This window comes from Crocodylus porosus, unplaced genomic scaffold (assembly GCF_001723895.1).
Source record: "Crocodylus porosus isolate Cpor-Errol unplaced genomic scaffold, CroPor_comp1, whole genome shotgun sequence".
Lineage (NCBI taxonomy): Eukaryota > Metazoa > Chordata > Crocodylia > Crocodylidae > Crocodylus > Crocodylus porosus.
The window spans coordinates 68,376,285-68,398,459 of NW_017728931.1; the positions used below are offsets into that span (position 1 = coordinate 68,376,285).

The window sequence follows — 22,175 nt, forward strand, 5'->3', positions numbered from 1 at the left end:
ATGACCCCAGCTGACTTCCTGCCCTTTGGGCAGGGGGCTGGACTCGATGATCTCCTGAGGTCCCTTCCAGCCCTAATGTCTATGAAATCTATGATACTAATTCAAGTGATTTAAGACTGTTTTTGTCTTGCCTTGATCTCCATGTTCATCCTGTTTGCATTTCAAACACTTTTTAAGACCTCCTTTGTAGCTTTGATTGATTGAAAAGTATATATTAATTTGCTGTGGTCTATTATAAAGTGTTTCTTTGCAAACCACATGCCAACTACACACAATGAGTGTCTTCTGCTGGCTTTTACTTATGATCATATCAAAAAATGGACTTTGCTGCACTTTAGCTGCATTTCACAAAATCTCTGCATAACCACTTCAATTATCATGGCCTCTCAGGCACCTAAAGCTTTCACCATAAAGTTACTTAGGCGCCTAATGGTCACATACTGTACAGGCTCAAACCTGCCACCATTTTGACTAAGCCACATGCTAAAGTGCATAAGCCCTGCCAAGGTTTATTTGGGATGCAGGATGTTGATCCAGTAGACTTGCTCAGACGCTACCTATTGCCCTAATCACTAAGCTATGAGCTAAACAAGCTCTGAGATGGCTAAATGAGGTATGAGGTGGCAGGGTAGATGTCAGTCATCTCTATATGCTATTGATAGGAAGGATTTTCTTTTTTACTCACATTCCACAACATCACTACTATATCATTAATAAGTGAATTAGATGCCTTATCAATATATCATATTAATTACTTATTTTCACCTCTTCTTTTGTAGTTGGGCCACTATGTAGAGAAGTACAAGTCATGGGGGCAGTGATGCAACAAGCTACGGTCCCCAGAGCAGGAACCAAAACTAAGGATTCCTGCACAGCTTCCTCACTGGGCTTAGGAGTTCTGCTCCCTTTTGCTTGCTCTCCTTCTTACCCGATGAATCTGTATTAATTTTGCCCAGTGGCTCAGCTTCACAGGAGGGCCGGTAATTGATCCCAGCCAAACCTATCCCATAGTCTAGTGGTAATGGCCCTCTCATATAGGGCCACTGGGAGACAGATTTGAGGCCAAAAGAATCAAGGAAAAAAATTGATGTATAATAGTCAATGCAGTGAGAAAAAAATAATGGTTTACTGCAAAAATCTGGAAATGGCACATATATGCTTTTGGGTTGGGTTTTTTTTGGAGAAGTTTGGAATCAAAAAATAAAATCACAAAAAAGAGGTAGGAAGTGAGGAGAAAAAAATATTTTTAAATAAAACTTTTTTAGTTTGATTCCTGCAGCAGAAAAACAATATGAACAACAAACTCAATGACTTGAGAAATGAAGAAAAAATATTTAGGCATATTTGTAGTGGGGCTGTCCAATTGGCAGCCCATGGTTAAATTGCAACCTGTGAGCTCCTGCCTGGGCACAATTCCCCGCATAGGTCCAGCTGCTGCTGCTAGAGCTAGGCTCTTCAGGCTCCTGTTCCCTTTTCCAGCTTCTGCTTCCTGCCCCTGTAGCTGGGGGTGGGCCTGCACTCCCTTATACCTCATAGAATAGGGCAGTGAAGCCTATGGGACCCTCAAAGAAGGAGAGTCGGAGGAGTGGGGGGGAAGAGGGCGGGGGAGTTCCAACCTTTGAAACTTCTTCACATTCTGGTTCAGAGGCAACTGTAGTACAAAAATGTGCCCAGATGACATTACATCCCTCAAGGGAGTACAGTCTCAGAGAACTTTCTCCCTTCAGATTCTGGTTTGCAGAGAACATAAATCAGGCGAAAAGAATTTAAATATTCCTTAAAATCATACCTGGCTGCATCTACATGAAACAATGACTGGGGAGTAGCTTATTACTACTGTGCAGTACTGTTGCATGACAGAGACCTGCCAGCATGATGTGATGCTACTGAGCAGTAGTAACGAGCTACTGCACAGTCAGCATCACCAAGAAGCTGTGCAGGGACACCACTGCGCAGTAATGCTGGTTACTGTGTAGTTATTTAGTACTTGTGTATGCAAGTACCCAATGACTGCGCAGTAAGAACTGCACAATCAGTGTTTTGTGTAGATGCAGCCATGTAAGAGCAAAATAAGTAAACCCCAAAACTGAAGTTTAAATTCTTATTACAGCTTACCTTCTCTAGGATTCCAGTTTGGTTCTTTTGCAGCTTTCATCTAGCCAGATCCTGGATCGCCTCACCTTGAAGTGGTCTGTGGGCTCACTAGTAATGCCTCTTTGTGCAAAAGGGTTAATTGCATAATGAAGTTAAATATTTCAACCCTTACTAGATGTACAAGGAGTCATAGATTAAAGGTATATTGATACAGTATTCTGATGGATAAGCTTGGAAGAAAGTGGCACTCTGAAGAGGGAAGTAAAACTCTTTAAGTAATTAACATGATACAGTGATAAGATATTCATATTCACTGTTTATTGATATGGTAACTATTTTGTAGAATATGCTTGGAAAAAAAACACCAAAAACCTCTCATCCATACATGTAAAGATGATTTACAACTAAAGAAGAAGAATTTTTTTGGTGAAATATATACCAAATAAGTCTGTCAAATACTTGCTAAATGCATATTTTAAAAAAAAGGTCTCTTTCAAATGTATACATGGAGTGTACAAAACTCATATATTACCATGACAGCCAAAGTAATGTTTTAGCATATGTAGCCCATACTACAAGTAGAGTCTGGCAAACCTGTGCAAGCAGACCTGGCTAAGAGTCAGGAGTCATGCTTATTATATAGAACTCTCAAGGGTATCTTGCAATCAGAGGTCACAATCGAGGCAACAGAAGCAATGTCACGATATCAGAGAAAGGGCCAATTCAGACCTGCTCCCTGACAGTCAGTGAGGTCAGGGCTTGTGGCAAGTAACTATATTAAAGGGAATATTCTCTTGTACACTTTTAGAACTGTCATCTGAACAAAGACGTCCAGGTCATCTGTAGGTTAAATCAGACTCTGCCTAGTACCACACGGCTTTTTAAAAGTCTTATTAATTTCTTAATTAGAAAATGAACCTTGATAATTGCTAATCAGCATTCCCTTAGCTTGATTATATTTTCATAAATATTTAAACAATTCAGTTTTTCTCCATTAAATACTTACTGACTACTAAAGCTTCTCTCCTTAACCTTCAACATGCTAGAGTTGCTTCATGTTAGCAAATAATTGTGTTAACCTGTGTAGTTAATACTGTAACTTCATAAACTTAGTACTTAGTCTGCAACTGAAAACAATTTAAATAATTCAAGATTATTCTTATCCGTCATTGTATGCTGAATGTCAAAGTTAATTACTTCTCTTGTCTGGCTGTTTTTATTTTTTTTATCTAAAGTTCTTGACTGGACCATAATTGAGGCTTTCCAATGTCAACAGATTTAAGAATTTTTAACCAAATATCAGACATTTTAGCCTGACAATATATATGTAAAGGGGGAATTTTCTCAATGCTCATATAAGAATTTTGATCATATACAACATGATTCTTGCAGGTGCTGTACAGCATAAGATTTTTCTAAGGGGTTAAACCTTAATTTTCTTTTTGAATATTTCAGGCTCCCATGGTTTAACTCTGAACTAAAACCATCCTCCTGATATACCTCATATTTTCAAATTTGCAATCAGCTGAGATATTTGTATATTACATATTAAATACAATTGAAAAATATACATTATAAAATACACACTATAACCTCAAGATTGGTTTAATAGCCTAATTATTATTACTGTACACTTTCTTTAAAATATTTAAATAATTTGTAACCATGCCTACAATTCCCTGTAAAAGCTTCTAAATCTAGCATGCTTACTTTCTATTTATACAGATTATATGGAACTTGTAAAAGGTGTATATGACTTTGTCCATATTATTTAACAGCAGTACATTTTCAATATCTAGGTTTTAATTTTAGAGTCTTTTCTCAATGTTTTGTTTAAAAGAATGTCTCTCATCATCAAAAGACATTACAATATGCAGCTGATCCACAACTTTATTAATAATATAAAAAGAAAAAGATGTAAATGTGTGTTCAATATGAAAAATGTTGTCACAAGGAAACAGCTTTTTTGGAACCCCGTGTATCTTTGACCTCATTAAGACAATTAATCCTTCATAACACTATAGTTACCATCCGCACAAGAGAAAACGAAGACTTTCTTCATAAGCTTCAGTCAGTTACATTTTCAGTTCAACAAAATGTCCTTGTAAGGATCTCCCTTCCTCTAATCCAACCCCTTAAGGTATTTTAGCAGTTAAGGTAGGTGATTACAGGAATTCCCCTTACAGTATATAAATCTATAAGACAGTATTTTCAGTTGTGGATTAAAAATGTATTAAGTTGCTGGATGGAAGCAAGCTACTCGCAAGAACTGTTTTTAAGAACTCATTTGCACACCCGATTCATAGCTTTATGCAATGTTGACCTATTTTTGTGAGGCAAACTGGTTAAATTAGGTGATATTAGTGGCTTGTCTTTGTCTAATTTGCTGTGCAATGTATTAGAAACACTACTTGCATACCTACAAGAGTTCAGTGGTTTGAATTAATTCATACAAAAACACGTTTTTGTGTTTAATTACTTTTTTGAAAGGTACAAATTGTATATTTGCCTTGGATGTTACTTCGTTTTTTAAAGCATCTAAATACATGGCACCAAATCTAAGAATTATTTTTAACTAGAATTATTAAGCTCAAGCTTGTAACACTTTACTTAAAAAAAAAGAAAAAAGAATTTAGCCAAGTCTATTCTTCCTCATCCCCTCCAACCAAATCCATTTGGATTTAACTTGTTGCTAAAATTATCTGTCTTTTGCACTCTAAGACCTGGGTCGCAACCTTACTTAGGGACAGGAAATAGTTATCAGGTCACTGAATGGTCAAATGAAAAAGGATTTGAAATGCTTTAGTACTCAGGGGTCTATTCATCCAAAATGTTTGCCTTATGCAATGTAAGAAAACTCTGGATTTTGACTCCATACTCAACTTTGACTCCACACACAATCTGAACTGGCAGAGACACAGAAGAATTTTGTTTAATGTTACCCAGTGCCAAGTTATAGAAGTTACACAGAAAATAGTGGAAACTTCAGATGCTGTAAATTAAAACTTTTTCATACTGTTCGGTTATTTTAACTGATGATTAACATTTTCCTTTAATGGCTACAGAAATTATAGGCCTATGTCTCTCTGTCTTTCCCCCCACTGAAGCCATCAGTAGCTAAACCAAACCAAAAAAAAAGGCAGGACTACCTAGTTCTCTCTTTTTTTAAACATAAAGTTCATTTTAACTCAAAGTTAGGCAATATACTGCAATATGATTGCACAGGTAGTACAGCCTGTCCATTATTTTTGAATGACCTGGTGCTTTAAAAGATTATAATGGCAGTTTGGCAACAAGATCTGTTGCCGCAGAAGGCTGGAAATTGTATCCAAGTCAGACAGTCACACAAATATACTTAGTGCAGGTCACCCAATATCATTACAAGCAACAACAACCTATGAGAAGGAAGAAGGAATAAGAAAAAGGAGTATGATCAAATGAGTGAAACATTCAGCTAGAATTCAGAATTCTTTGAGGTGTACAAGTTTACAACCATGCTTAGGCACCAGCTATTAAGTTGGACTGTCTCTACGGCTGGTATCTCCAGTGCTAGAATTTCAGGCAGACAGCAACTGCAGCATTGAAAACAAATTTCTCACCTGAAAAGCAAAGTATTAATAGAAGATGGCACATGACCGATTCACTTCCATATATTCAGATGTATTGTTCACTTCTTGAAAAGTGTCACATTTATTTTTAAGTTTGTGCTGCAATTTCAGAATATATTTATTCCACAAACACTGAAAAGGCCTACATTGCCACTGATGGACAGGAGGCTGGAAAATTAGGCACAGATTTTATTTTTTGGTTTTATTTTATAATACGAAACTGGGCCACTAAAAACTATGTAACTGAAGCTCGAGTGCGTGCATTGTAAGGCCCCTGCAGTCTTTTACAACTTTTCAGCATGCCGCTGTTGTGAACTGGGTTTGCACTCTGCCAGCAGAGCAGCTCTGACCCATGGAGAGCACTCCTTCAGATCAACACTGCCTCAGGCTTTACTGCTTTCTCCAAGAAGTCTTACATTTCAGGCATCAAGTTGAATTTCTTCTGGAGATGATTAACCCAAACCCATGACAGATTTTTTCCAAGATATCCAACTCCTTATGTTTATTTTATCCTGGCTCTTTTTGGATGTACTGGACACAAGTAACCTACTCATTTTACATGTTAAAGGGCTGGTGGAGAGCCATTAATTCCTTAAAATGAGAAAATATTTCAATGCGAGAGTTCTGTTGTGTGAGCTCACGCTAGATAATAAGAAACAAAGCTAAAGAACTATGATTTTAAGAGACAGACTCCCCTCCACACAACAGCCTTTTAAATGTATTTTCATCACATCTCAAGATCGATCTTACACGTTTTGGAAATATATTATTTAGTTGTTTTCACCAACGTAGAAATGTAACGCAATGCTATTTTCATTACATGATATGTGAAGCCAGGGAGAGATTAAATTATTATATTTTTACTAAAGATATAGCAAGTTATTTGTTAGAACTATAGAGTAATTAATTTTACCGCATTGTTATTAATGCTTTTAAGGCCAGATAAAAATGGAAGGAAAACTTAATTTAGAAATTGGATGTTTATAATGTGTGATTCCTTGGAACCGATGTCTTTCATAATTTTTTATTGAAAATGGTTAAGATTTAAAGTTGAAAACAGTTAATAACCATGACAATTAGCTACCCTTCATACTATTCTTATCTACCCTTTGAATGATAAACATCCTGTTATAATGAAATCTTATAGGGTTCAACACACCAGAAAAGATTACTAAAATGTCCCATTCTCTGACATTTTATCAGATGAGTCAGACTACTGACTAGAGAGTCACTAGTAAATCTGACTCAACATAAATGTTATTTACTCATTATAGCTACTTATTTTTCAATGCATTTACTTTCAATATCATACACAATGCTGAAAAATTGGGTATATTAAACATGTATGTAAAATTTCTTCTGAAGGTGCTTGCTTAGCCAAAAATCCTGAAATCACCAGGTCTCTGGCCTACCAGAGAAAAGGAATTTAAAGAGAAAGTAGCAGTCTTAAGTCTCAGTTTCCAGGAGTATAAGTTAGACTAGCAATAATAAATATAAGACTACTTCGCACTTATGCAATGCTTTTCATTTGAGAATGTAAAGGAGCTTCACAAATGTGAGTTATAAGAAACATGACATGCAGACACGTATTCTAGAATGTTTATCCAATATAATATCATACATTATCTGTGTTATAGTCAGACTAAAAAAGCTTAATCATCATGATCAAATAATAAACCATACTCTCATCATCCTTTGGTGAAACACTGGTTCAATTAAGTCAACAGAAATACTGGCTCAATTAAACTAACAGAAATCAATGAGCCCAGAATTTCACTTTTAGCATGTGGATTTTCAATCCTGTGTTATAATTACAAGAAAAAATGATAATTCTATTTTTCCTTATGCTAGTTGAAAGCAACTCATTTTTTATTTGTAATATAAGCAGAAATTAATATATTTAATTAAAAGTGGTGTGATAGAAGCATAATTACCTTTAAAATATTTATGATAATCTGTTCTTAGTACTATATCAAGTATTTTTCTGCTTATTAAGAGCTTATTATGTTTATGATGCTTTTCAGAGCTAAGCGCTCAGTGTCCATGTAGGCTACATAGACAGTCAAAAAAACCAAGGCTGAATCGATTCACTCTTTGCAGGTTAATTTAAGCTGTACAGATTAAATTGAAACAGAAATGAACAGACATTAACCTCTGATTCAGGAAGTGCAGCCACATGCCTGCAGCGGCTCAGGCCAGAAGCCAAGGAGTGCTAAAGCATGGCTGTCTTCTCACTTCCTCTTCCTGCTGCCCCTGAGGCCTCTGGGATTTGCAGTCCAGAATTACAGCAGCAGGACTCTGCAGGCTTGCTCATCACTTGTTCCTGCTTGCATGTGCCTCTGGAATTTGTAGTCCAGAGCTGCAGCCAGCAGTAAGTTTGAGTTGGGAAAGGAGGGTTTAACTGCCCTCCCTGACCCCAGCCGGGGTTTGCCTGGGGGAGGGCAGTCCCTCCCCTTGTAGACTGGGCTGTATCCCTAGCCGGGCTTGCCTCTCCACCCCCTTGTCAGCCAGCCCTCTGTTCCAGCTAGGGAGCAGAGGGGCGAGGCCAATCCTGCTCTCTGGAGTAGAGAGCACAGCCCAGTCTAGGGCTGTAAAACATCCTGGGATGCTGGGGGGGTGGGGACTGTGATTTAATTTGAACCAGGAAGGAGTCTGGAACAGAAGTTTCGTAAACTGGTTTGACCCAAATCAGTTAATTCTGATACTATATTCAACCAAGTTTATCTTAAACCAGTTTCAGCCCTTTTGAAACTTGTTTATGTGCATTGAGCTTCTGTTCTGTTACAGGTTTAAACCAGTTTGTGATCACTTAACTGGTTGTGTAACTTCTGTCCCAAGCCATAATGATAGAGGGCACAGTATTATTAATTAGAAGCTAAAGATTATAAGATATTGCCAAACTGTATACAACATATCCTAAGTACATAAAGCAATACAGGAGTTTAACTTATTGATACTGAACACAGGGAACACCTGGGAGTAAAGACATCTTAACCAGTTCATTTTCACTGACTTGAAGATTAAGTATACATGCTTCCTTTCTGACATGTATACGTGACCATGATGAATGCATTTTATATGCTTAGAGGTCACTGATTATGAATGAAATTGTTCCAAGGCTCGTATTATAGTTCTAAAACTTTGAGACATTGCATAAGGAATGGATCCAGCCTCTGTAGATTTTAACTGATTTCAGACGGGAGTGAGATTTTACTGATTTAACTAATCCACTAAATTTTTTTTCATTTGTATTGTCTGAAACACAGCTTTCTATCATAGGTAAGAGAGGTGAGGTACAGGACCCTTTAAAAGCATAAAGTTAAGTGCACTGCAATTGACACCTTCGAAGTGAAAAACTTCAAAAGCTTGTATTCAAGATGATGGGCCAGATACCAGTGTTCCCACACCTACTTTGTGCTGTTGTGGTAGATTAAATTAATCATTTAAACTGAAATTACCATCTGGAAATTTACCTTGAATAAGCAGAATTGCTGGATGGCACAGAGCTTGCAAAATGTCTCTCTGATGCATTTAGGCACATGAGTGATAGGATTTTCTCAAGGGGAATAGGGGAAAGAGCAGAGAGAGAGAGCGAGAGAATGAGAATGTGTGTATATTATGAAATATGCTTTCAGTTCCCAGATGCTAGAACCACCTGTTGGGTCAAAAAGGCCCTAGATTATGCTGTATTAATATCAGAAACTGGACTGGATGCAGACAGCTCCCAGATAAAAATCCCACAAAAAATATGTTAGAACAGAGTTTGAATATCTCACCTGACTTCAACAGTAATTGGATCAGGCCCTAACCTTCCCAATAGTAGCTGAACCCAGGCAAAGCAACAGAATGTTATGTAATCTACATGCAATTCCTTGATATGCCACAGTTACATAGTTAAGATATTACATTCTATTTATTAAGCAACAGCATGCCTATTTGAACACCAATTAGTTATTAGCAATTAGAGGGGTTTTGTTATCTCAGCTTCTTCAGAATAATTTTGATGCATGCAATTGTAACATAATACAAATACAATATATGAGGTGCATCAAAATTATTCTGAAGCTGAGGTTACAAAACCCATGTAACCACTAACATCTATGGTAATTGGTGTGCAATTAAAGATATTGGTCTTAACTTAAAGAAAACAAAGGACATTGGGTATTAGAGCTGCCAAGCTATCCTCATTCTTTCTTTCTGTTTAGATGCTGCTTCATATACAGCACATAACATTCTGAAACCCTTGAATTATCCAGAACCAAAAGATGAATTAGGACAAATAGTCATTTTTAACTTAGAACCAATTTAATTAGTGTAATTAGGTGCAGTTAGACTTTTTTTCTGGAAAAAGTCCTAGCTTTCATTTACTGCAGTCTTACCTTTCAACTTTCCATCAGTCTTTTGGAAAATAAAAATAATAAAATCATATTATCAGAACATGAGCTATCAAGTATATTTGAGAGTCTTGAGGTGGGAAGGATAAATCAAATCAACCACTTATGGGCAGAATATAAAAATATACATGTGATAATAATTGTTTAAATAAGATATAAATGTACTGCATGTATAGGAGCCAGACAAAAGCCCACTTTTATCTATACAGTGTTTTTCTCTTATTTTAAATATTTTAATCCCTGTTCTTTTAGTTCAGAGACACACCATAAATCTGAACAACTTAATCCCTGTAGATACTCACTACTGTGATGTGTTCCAGTTTAAAAAGCTAAAACTGTTCTAATTGTTTCACTTCCTAGGGCATCCCCTTTCAAAAGTAGTGATCCCCTTATTTAACAGATAACATATGTGTGTTTCTATTGATGTTACAGTTTCTCCTCCTCATTCCCACTTTAAAGAAATAGAGTAGGAATATTTAGAATTCAAAATCTTTCTCTAAAATCTCCTTTAGTGGGTGCTGCTTGAATGGTGCTAGGATTTAAATCCTCTACCCAAGAAAGCAGGCAGTGGAAGGAAAGGATTTGAATGACTTAAGTAGATTCCAGTCAATCTGCTGATGAGTTTGTCCCTTCTCCTCGTCTAAGGTATGGAGTCTACAGTACTTTCTGACAAAAAATGGGAACAGTTCCAGGAAGATCTTCTTAAGGCAAATGTAATAGCTGCTTGCCAGGAAAGGGGATGGTCCAAAAGAAGAGGTATGAGAAATGGTAGCCCTGCTCTTTTGCAGAATAGGTGGAAAGTGACTCTGGCCACAAAAGGTGTTCATTTCTAGCAGGGGAAATTTTGTCCTGGTGGCCAAGAACTGAGCAGAGGAGTTTCCTGGCAAACCCTCCTGCATGCTCCTTAGATTGATAACCTCAGCAGGGAGCACTGGGTGGCTGCTTCAGTGTACAGGAGGGTTGGGATCAGCTGCCTCCCACACCTCCTCCAGCCTGGGGTGACCTTGGTCTGGACAAGACACAGGAGCCTTTTTCTACTACTTGACTCCTCCTGGGATTGGGAGACAAGTAGCAGCATCCCCAGACTACAGTGACCCTGGTCTCAGGAAGGCGTGTGGAGGAATTCCCCATTGCTCAACTCCTTTTGGTCCCCAGGACAAGTCAAGTGGAAGGAAAGTAAACAGATTCCCAGAAGAAACTCTTCCAGGAGTGACCTCTACTGGTCAGAAATGGATCATTTTTCTTCTGAGACTGCTATTGGGATATACAGTGTGAACGAACACCTGCATGCTTATGATTTCTATCAGGAGAGATGTAATTCTCCTGACAGAAATGTAACACCTGTACATGGCCCTGGTCTGCACTGCTCAATGGATTCCTCATTCTTGTTATGTGATTTGATTAAAATAGAGCAGAAAAAGCTCCAAAATCTGCCTGGCGGTATTTCAGCTAAGCAAGTGGTTGTTCTCTAGTACAGTCTTTATCTGAATTCAGACTCCAACATGATGCCTTGCGACCAGTCCACCTGAAGCAGCAGTGGCTACACCAAAGGCAGTGTCCTGCCTGTCTATAAAAGCAAGCAGCATGGCAGCCTTATCAGTCTAGTCAGGACTGCTTTGAAGCAGTATATATTACAATATCATGGAAGAACTTTTGGGCTAGGGACAGAAATTACACAAAAATTGGTTTAAGTAATCAGAAACTGGTTTAAATATGTAACAGAACAGATATTCAGTGCACATAAACCAATTTGAGAATGGCTGAAACCGGCTTGAGATAAACCTGTTGAATGTAATATCAGACTTAACTGATTTGGCTCAAACTGGTTTATGCAATGTCTGTCCCAGACCTCTTGCTGGTTTAAGGTAAACCAGACACCCCCAGCATCCTGGCATGCTCTCTGGGCTGGGCGGGGCTCTCTGCTCCACAGCAGGGCTGGCTCCTCCCCTCTGCTCCCTGCCTGGAGCATAGACTGTGGTCTGCTTCCCTTCTCCCCTCACCACTCCCTGCTAAACAGGAATTCCCCCCTCCCCTCTGCCTTGCTGAGGAGGTGTCTATGTATTAGCTAGCAGACCACACACTGGCTATAGTCTGTGCTGAATCAACAAGTAGAATCAACAGGCAGAATCAACGAGTAGCTAGTAATGTCCCTTTGTTGTTTTCTTAATTGGGAGATAAACATTGTTATCAATTCCCTGCTGGGCTAATCACAGTGTCCTGCTGAGTCTGGCCACACCCCCTTCAACTTCATGCTGTGGAAGGAAGGGACAGCTGCTCTAGCACCCCCCGGCTTCTACCCTGAGCCACGGCAGGCATGTGCCTGCATTTCTGGGATGTCTGTCCAGTTACAAAACTGATTTAGTCTAGCCAGGTTAAACTAACCTGCAAAGACTGAATCAATTCAGGCTCAGGCTTTTTGAATGTCTGTCCCTAGCCTTGAGGGTTTACTGAACCAAGTACCCACACAGTAGCTGACCATAGGAATATAATTGTTTCTTGAATAGACTGCGAAAGAAGTTCAGGAGTACCCTCACTTTAGTGTGTTTCTCACTGTCTTCCAAGTTACTACAATTTCTTTTCTTAATCTCTTTAAGAAAGAGAATGTCTTAATCTCTTTAAGCAAGAGAATGCACACCCCAGATTCTCTGAGCAAAAGAAACAAAAACCAGCCAGGAATAAATAGAGCCAAAACCAGGAAGATGGTGGCCTGCTAAAATTGCAGACTGCGGATATATACGGCTCTTTGTACTGTCCACCTGTCAGGTACAAGTTCTGATTTTTTTGTACATTCAGGAACAGGTTGAACAGTATTTTTACCTAGCAAGAGAGGGCAAGAGTCAAACTGGCCACTGAGCCAGAGTTTTTAAATGGAATATTACTAATGGTGAAAATTTTCCTAGCAAAGTGAAGAAGCCAATTTTTGAGCCATTTTATAGCCAATTTGTAATCTGAGCCAATTTGAAACCAATTTATAGAGTTGAAGAAGCCATTTTTTTGAGTGAAAACATTGAGGCGCTTATAACTTTCAGAAGTCCTCACCAATGGATTAACTGTGCCTCCACTGAAATCAAGGGCAGTTTTACCAGGAACTTCACTAGCAGCAAAACTAGACTATTAGTAGGTGCCCTTAAAAATCCCATCCTATAGGTTATCCTTTCTTCTAAAATTTCTGTTGCTCCTTCACAACCTAAAGGTGAATTATGTAGAGTCTTTCAAGAAAAAATTTTGAGTTTACATAAGCATGGACAGAAAATGCCTTTTTCCTTTACCATAAGTTAAAGTTATAACTTGATCTTGAGTTCACAGAAAATAGTTTCTTCTTTAAAAATGTCTGTGGTTTTCAGGAAAGAATAATGAGCTTGAAAGAGAGTGACTGAGAAACAAAGATGGTGCATGTGTTGAAATTACTTATAGGACTTTATCTATATTATGTTCTTGATGCCCTTGTAATTTATACCTCAGTACATTGCTTTGTTGTTTGTGAAAATATTTCTATATTAAATCTGTATAGCTGGTACCGTGCAATTCCAGCTTCAATCCTAAAGTAATAGTATCCTAAAGTAGCTCTACAATCCTAAAGTAGCTCTACATTTTGCTGAATGGCTTTTTTACCTTTCTTCCCCATGTATATTATCAAGCCCGAGTTGCTTAAGTTAATTCTTCTAACTACTTATGGTCTGATCCAAAGGTCCATGGAAAACAAGTTGATGGAAGAAACGCCCCCCCCGAAAACATTGTTCTGAGTAAGATTTGGGCTGGGCCTATAGCACACATTATGAATTAATCACTACAAAACAGGTATTAAAGATTTTCATCACTGTAATTTAAGTTGGGCAAGCTATTACCTCATATTATTTCTCAATGTTTTTTGTAACTCAACTAAGGCTGCATAAAAGACGTTACAAAATATACATATCTAAATATATACAGATAAAGTGGAATTCTTGTTCTTACCTTCAAAGTAACCGACTTCTCCAGGCTGTGTCTTCCTTGGTGGTTTCACAGGGGGATGTTTATTTTCATTGTTTTTGAACAACGCCAGGCGCACAGCTGGGTCTAGACGACAAGAACAAGTTAAAATCAAAGGTCAGATCTGGCTCAGTCATTCCTGGAAGCAGTTATTCACCTTTTAGCCATTCAATAAAGAAATATAATCTCTTGTTCAGGTTTTATATTAACAAAAAATTACACCCTTTCTAACATGAAATAAATAAAATACATATACCAGGAGGAAGCCATCCTGACTAATTTTGTATACAAAAAAATTCTAAATCAGCTCCCTGTGGAAAAATAAAAGTACATTTTAAAGGATACACATTTTAGAAATATTCCAAGTTCTACTCTGAAGGATCAGTTTTCAAGCATAAATACTAAATAAATAACTATAACCCCAAATGCCTAGAATTTAATCCATTGTTTCTGGCAGGCCAAATAAATGACTTTTCACCTGATCACAATGGAAATAAAAAGTATTTCTATTATATGAGGCAAAAATTGAGGAGTCAGTGTCCTTTACCTATATCTTCTGGGACAAAATATAAATAGTTTCTAGAAGATTGTGGACTTATGCCTATAACTACCAGATTTGGGTAGTTCCATAACTGTCATGAAAGAAAATACTTTTTAGAATGCAATAGATACAAAGAGTAGAATAACCTACATTCTAAAAGGTAAAACAATTAGTAGGCCTAACTTAAGACAATCATTTAGAAGAAAAGAGAATTTTGTGGCTTACTAATGATGGAAAGAGAAAAGAGGTTGCTTGGGGTCCATGGACAAATTTAAACAACACAGTGCATGTTGGGAGGTGAAGGAAAAAAATTCACATGTCCAGGGTAGAGCACAGAAACTGGAAAAAGGAATACAGAGAAACCCCACCAGAGATATAATGAGGGGCAAAATGATGTAGGGTCTTTTAGGTGAGTATGCGAAACTTGGACACAACTCAGTAATAGACAAGGAGATAAAGGAGGAACCAGGGAAAGCAGTCATATGGTTAGACAAGGGCAAACAAACAGAAAAACATGGGATGAAAGCAATGAAGACAGAAGAGAACTGATAAAAGTGAGGAGTACATTAACATGTGGGATTGTCTTTTAAGCATTTTCATGTCATTAAAAAGAAAAAGCAATAAAACTTAGCAAGAATTTAAATATGGAAGGAAAAGGAACTAGATAAACCTAAGGTTACATTAAAGATATGGACAGGCAATCAAATTATATCAAGATTAAAAGGTGGGGGAGAGAAGGTGATGGGGCCTGCCTACATACCAGCTGCTCTACAGCAACCATTGTGTCCATTCCTATCCTGTGGGAAGCAGAAGCTGAAGTAAAATAACTATATTTCATTCAACAAGAAAAGCCTTGGTTTAGCTTCTGCTTACCGTAATCTAGAGGCAGAAGTACAAAATAGTTACGGAAAAGCAGTACAATTTGAGCATGTCTACATGTTGCCCTATGGCAACATAGAGATCATGTGCATCTACATGAGATCACCAGCTATGTCGCCATAATGGTGTGCTGCTTGGGTTTAGTGTGCTGCTGCAGTGACATAGCTTTGAAATTTACTTGTATGCTGCATGCATAGCACAGTATCTGCTTACACTGCGCTGTGCTTTAGTCCTTTAAAAAAGAAGTACTAAAGCACAGCGCTGTACCAACATAGCTGTATGGCGATGTGTAGATGTGCCCTTTGTTTATCTTTCTACACAATACCTAAAGACAGCCTTTGCTGAAGTAGGTCATTGCCAACAAAAGTTCATGCTTCTCTGAACCAGTTAGTCTTTAAGAAGCCACCTTGCCTTAGCTTCCACACTAAGACTGCAAATTTGGTACAAAAGGAAAGTGAAGCTGTCAATTCAGTTGGAAGAGGAAGAGTATTAGAAAGAAGAGCGGTGCCCTCTGGCAGAGTGAGTTTATTAGACTAACAATTCCTGTTTCTCCATTATAAGTTTGTCAGCCTGTGGGAAATCTTGGATGCAGAGATTGCAACTTCTTAAGTCAGTGAAGGTTATTAGGGCTTCATTGAAGCAGCAACAAGGGAGGTAGTGGAGTTTTTTTTGCAAAGAGTAGAGGGTGGAGGAGGAGGCTAGAGCTATGAAGGCTGAGAATCTTACTCCTTTTTAAGTAAAGGTGGTTTTTCCACTGAGTTCAATGTCAACAAGAATCAGACTTTAAATTAGAAAGTTGAAGTAAGATCTCTTTTGGCAGCCTCTTCATGCCAGGTTAAAGAACTGGAATAGCATAAACAGGCACCTAAAGCTACAGTTCTGCCTAAAGAAACATTCCTTTGAGGTAGATACTCCAAACAAAGCCATTAAAGCTACCCTTTTAGAGTGTATTAGTCAGTCATGCAGGTGGGCTTCAGGAAAAAGATCTGTCAGCCCTAAGGTAGGATACAATTAATATTCTACAGGCTTCCCTCAATTTATGCGGGTTTAATTTATGCAAATTTGCTCTTACGTGAAGACCCTTTTGTACCTAAAATTCATTATATGTGAGGTAAATTTGCATATGTGCTATCATCACAGGCCTGGAGAATACCGCATACATTGAATTTACATAAAGTGAACCTACTTTATAATGTAAGAAATAGGGATGGGTTCTTGTGTCAGTTGCTCCCAGGGCTGCTCCAGCACAGGCTAGGGTGAGTGCAGACAAGCAGAGCCCCGGGCAGTGTGAGGCACAGCACTCGCGCCAGCTGCAGCAGCCTTGGGACCTGCTGGCACCAGCTGCCTGCAGCCACTGGGCTGTACCATCCCCTGAACACCCTGGGGCTCTTCCTGTCCCCAATCACCTCAGCTCCTGCTGCAGGCTGTCCTGGGAGCAGCCAAGGCCAGCTTCCTGTAGCCGCTGGACTGCACCATGCCTTGGTGCAGGCAGCTGGTGCTGACAGCTCCCAGGGCTGCTGCAGTCGGGGCTGGAGTAGAGACAGACAGAGCACTGGGAAGAGCCTGGAACTGCTGCTGGCCTGAGCCTGCAGTGGCCACTGTCTCCAGCCTGCTCTCGGCCTAAGCCTGCACCACTTGGGGCTCCACTTGTCCACACTCACCCCAGCCTATGCTGGAGTGGCCCTGGGAGCAGCTGACACAGGAACCTATCCCTATTTCTTACATTATAGAGTAGGTTCGCTTTAAGTGAATTTGATTTATATAGCGTTCTCCAGGCATATAGGCTACCCTAAGCAGAGTTTTGTCCTCTGCTGTCTACATCAGCCTTCTGTAAAATACCAACTTTAGGCTTTTATTTTCAAGGAGCTCAATAGCATATGCCCAAAAGGTCGTCTAAAGCTCCAGAACGAAGATTGTTGTAGACAACTCTATTTTTATGGACAAATGCATCTGTCTAGAATAAAGGGAAGATAGTCAATGACAAGAGATAGATGAATGAATTCTTATAGGGACTAAGGACCATCACAAACCTTTCAACCTTCTGCTCTAAGTGCAAGGTGCATTTCTTTGACATACCATAAATATATACTAACAAGTCTCTTGAAACAAACACTAACAAAAAACATCTTACTATATACAGGTCTACCCCCTGGAAAAGGATGAAAACAAGCAACATGTGACAGACATTTGTCACATCTATTAATCTACTAATGGGAGAAGTTCAGTTACCGCTGATATAAAACCATGGTTTAACAACCTCAGTGTAATATACAAACACGGGATTCATCATACATCACTTGAGAGAATAATGCAGTACCATCACTCATAGGGCAGCCTCCAAAAGTATATTATATCTTCAGTCATCAGGATGCTGTCAGTTATGGCAGGGAACTCTGAGGCCCTAGATCAACCTGAGAATGGGATGATTTAGGGTGCAGACAGAAGTTACATTTGTCACCTGATCAGCCCCTTAAAAGTCCTCAACAGCTGTGCCCTTACAGAAGCACTTTAAAAGCACCCAATTGTGCTACAAATTAACACTCATTATGTCAGGGTTCAGATGAAAGGGCACCAAAGTGGAGCACCTTCATTAACTTCTGATCTTGTGGCTGGGCTGATGCAGCCCAGTCCCACCCCTGGTGCTGTCTGCATGATGGGAGTCAGGGAGAAGCGAGGCAAGGGAGCCTGGGCTGGAGTCTGCCCATCTTGCACTGAAGTGGGGGTAGGTGGACTGGAACTTCTCCCCAGCCTCCAAGGTTCCAATCCATCCACCCCTACACCAGCACAGTATGGGCAAACCCCAGCCTGAGCTTCCTCCTCTCTCTTCTCCCCTCCTCCTATCACGCAGACAGCAAAGAAGCTAGGAACAGGGAAGAGGGTGTTAGGGTAGCTTGTCACATTTAGCTTTACTTGCATCTGCTTGAGTGGTGAATTACACTATTATGTGAACTTTTCTTTTGCATTTTGTATCTACACTGCCAACTATAGTCTTGAGCTTGCTCTCACAGGAAGCTTATGTTCCAGCATTATCAACATAGGTGTGTAGAATGTGAGCCTTGTTACTACCTCAAATTAACTGAACTTGGCACTAACCAACTGAATCAGAGGCGTGAAATGATTGGATATGTTAATGAAAGGTGATAAGAGGAAACTAATTGGACAGTGCCCAACTGCAGAACCCTTGGGATTTCCAGTTTTGATGGATAGACCAAATTAGGAGTCTAGGACATGCCCAAATTAAAACACCAGTAAAAGACCAAATTCAGATGTGTGCATGTGATAGAACAACGGAATATGTTGACAGGATAAGAATATGAACAGTATGATGATCACAGGGAAACCAATCAATGGTACCCAGAAATAAGGAGTCATCAGAGGAGTGAAGTTAAAGAAAAAGCATAAGAGGGAGCAACAAGGATGTTGGGTCTGCTGCCGTTTATCCAACAACATCTAGATTGGGGCCAGTGAAAAGATCATCAGAAGACTTCCCACAGACAGCCACCCTTCACTTGCTGTAATTGATTGGCCATCTTTTTGGTGAGTGGAGTAACATCTGGGACTGGATGAGACCATTGGACTAAGTGTTTTTCTCTCTCTATATATAGAAATTATCAAGCTAACATTTAATGTATTAATAAAAGTTAGATTTTACTTAAGTTGACTGGTTATGTTGCATGTTTGGGGTTCACTCTGGGTTGATTATGCTTTAGCAATCCTTTAGCACCATAGACGCAGTAACAGTGGGAAAGGGACATGCAGCTCCTCAGCTGGATGGGCTCCAAAGTGAAACTCAATCCCCTATGCTCAGGACCCAACAGCAAACTTCTGTTGGGTTGCGAGAGTTGGTCTAATTTATGGTGCTTTCTGTGATGTGCCATGAGTTAGACAAGGGAGCTACATGTCTGTCAGTGCCCTTAATATCATTTTGCCCCACCCCACCAACACTTGGGCTGAGTATTCCATCTTCTAACTTTCTCTTGCGATTAGATCTATTCACTTAAATGGGAAATTTTCAAATTATCAAGGAAACTGGATCACATGTATTGGAGAACCAGGCTGGCTAACTGTAGATATTAGGAATTACCCTGATTCAGACAGGCCCAGTAATTTATTTTGACATATTTTTACTAAAGCCTGTGGTGCTTACTGATCCTGGTGTACAAGTTTGTGACTAAACATCTAAAATGCATTTATACTTAGTCATAGTACTTGTTACAACACACTACAGCAGGGGTGACCAACCAGAGCCACATATGGCTCTTCAGAAGTTAATGCATGTCTCCTTGAATCTTTGCACAAATGGAAGCTGTTCACTGTGTGCTGGTGCAAAGATTCAAGGAGACGCATATTCATTTTTGAAGAGCTGGATGTTGCTCTGGAGGCCGCAGATTGGCCATCCCTGCACTAGAGGGTTGTTGTGCATTTATTATCGTAACTCAATAGCAATACTTAAAATGTGCATCAGTTATACAGCTATAATTATTTTAAAATACTATTCTATATTACTTTAGTTGACAAAGAAAGCTACATGAAATTGAAAAAAAAGTTTTAAACCATGGCATAAAATTCACAGCCGTCTATTCTATTGTTGTGTAATAAGATATCTCATTAAATAAAGTACCATAACATAGGCAGAAGGGTAGAAAAGAATATTTTGAATCCGAAATGTAGAAATGCAATAAAAAGGACACCTTAACAAGCGACTTCAGAATGATTCCAAATATAGTAACTTTCTTAAAGAGACGAAAGATCAAATGCTATTAGAAACTGACAAAAGAAAATATGCAATTTCTAATTATCTTCAGCTTATTTGTAAGTTATATTGTGTCCTGGGTCTGTTAAAATTAGCCAAACTGGCTTCATCTAGAAATTTTAGACATGACACCTTTTCCTTAGCAAGTCTGCCTACTTACCCGCTGCATCAACATGTATCCAGAAAATAAACATAGAATACATGCATAAAAGGCATCTATCACTAAAATTACTCTATGTGCAAGAGGAGCAACTGAAGCACTGAAGAAGATCCACACATTGGGATTGTACTGGGAAATGGTACAATGGTACAAATTATTCATGTAGGAGATTTATATGAGATGATCTGCTTCTAAGTCTTCGCTAAATAATTTAGATAATCTTTACAGATTTAACGCAATGCCCAACTACTTATATTTATACCTACCTGGATCACCTCAGCCACTGCCTACAGCACTTTTCATATGAAAAAATGAGTCTCTCTCTTTATTTAGTCTCAAACTTAGGCAATACTACTCTGATTACTTTATAATACTAGTGCTTTTAGAGAAATGGAAAAATGAAATGGATGCATGCTTTGATGACAGGCGACCAAATGTTTTTGATTTCACACAGAGAACTGTGAAGGAGTCCAATAGTTCAAAACTACACAAATATATTACTGGACTCCTGCACACTTGTTTAAATATAATTTATTACATGATGATCTGTCCTGGAGATCCGGAAACCAGGGAGGTAATTTAATGCACATTGTTTGGCAGACTCCAAATATAAATGACAATTTGGACAAACATTATAAATGTCATGGAAGTAATATGGAAATACTAGTTTATTGCCTGATCTGATAGCATCTTTGTTACATAGTAATATGCAAAGCAATAAAAAATTAAAATTAGTTTGCTCCTGATTTTAGTTGTGGGAAAAAAAAAAACAACACAGAAAAATGGACATCTATTCCCATGTTCAGGTGTTGATTAATCAAAATAGCAGATCTGCTTCACATGAACATACGTAAGATTACTCAGATTGTGAATTTAGTAAGAGACAGACCCTGTTTGTGTTCTATGCCTGTACAGTACTAGCATTAAAAAAAAGGCTTTATAGACAGTGTTTGGGACTCCCTGATTCAACCACACCAAAGAGTATAAACAAAATGGAACCCTTCCTCTTCCCAGATCCCAAAGGAAGTGTTAGGGTTATTAAAAAACTTAAGTTCCCTTACTCTTACATACACATGAAGGGTGTGCCCTCACTATGGCGCATGTGAGGTTTGCAACACTTCAAAGTCATTTGAGGTGCTGCATATTGCATGTGGCACATGTATACCCATGAAACAAAGATCCTATTGTAAAAAAAAAAAAAAAAAAAAATCGCTTTAAGTAGCAGTGCAGCACACGTGGCAGCAATGTCACTGCCAGATGCACTGCCAGAAATCAGAGCCTGGCTGGCCAGAGCCATGCTCTGGCTGCCGGCCAGGCTCTGAGCAGCTGGCTCAGCACAGCAGCTGCCCCAGGGGGCCCCCAGGATCTGAGGTAAGGTTGCTGGGGCTAGCATAGGTGCTGGCCCAAGCCAACTCTACCCCACCCAGGACCCTTTGCTGCATGCTGGTATATGTTCTGCTGCTATTTGTCCCACAGGAAACACGTGCCCCTGCATGTGCACACACGGGGATGTGCTCACAGACTGGTATCCAGATATTTTATAAGCTGTTGTTAGTTCATTAGAATGTTGTTGTATTATCATATAATCTTAAAATTGAGTTTTTTACATATGGCATTATATTGTCACTTTAAAAAAAAAAAAAAACTAAAGAAGAGAATTCCCGGTATTTATAGTCCTGGATCAAATTATTATATTGTGCACTCTGCTCTAAGTAGTCAAACCTCATCTAAATTCTTTTTCCTCTGTTCTTATGGTTCTATCTGGGAGGTACAGAAA

The 22,175-nt window shown here is 38.9% G+C and overlaps 1 protein-coding gene across 2 annotated transcripts in view; it reads right to left on the reverse strand.

The window, feature by feature from the left end:
- Positions 1 to 22,175, reverse strand: part of LRRIQ1 (leucine rich repeats and IQ motif containing 1) — a 172,382-nt gene that overhangs the window by 52,512 nt on the left and 97,695 nt on the right. For both annotated transcript variants that reach the window (XM_019543129.1, XM_019543130.1), the window contains exon 22: positions 14,051 to 14,152. In XM_019543129.1, coding sequence (XP_019398674.1) covers positions 14,051 to 14,152 — 102 coding nt within the window. The remainder of the gene's footprint in view (positions 1 to 14,050; positions 14,153 to 22,175) is intronic.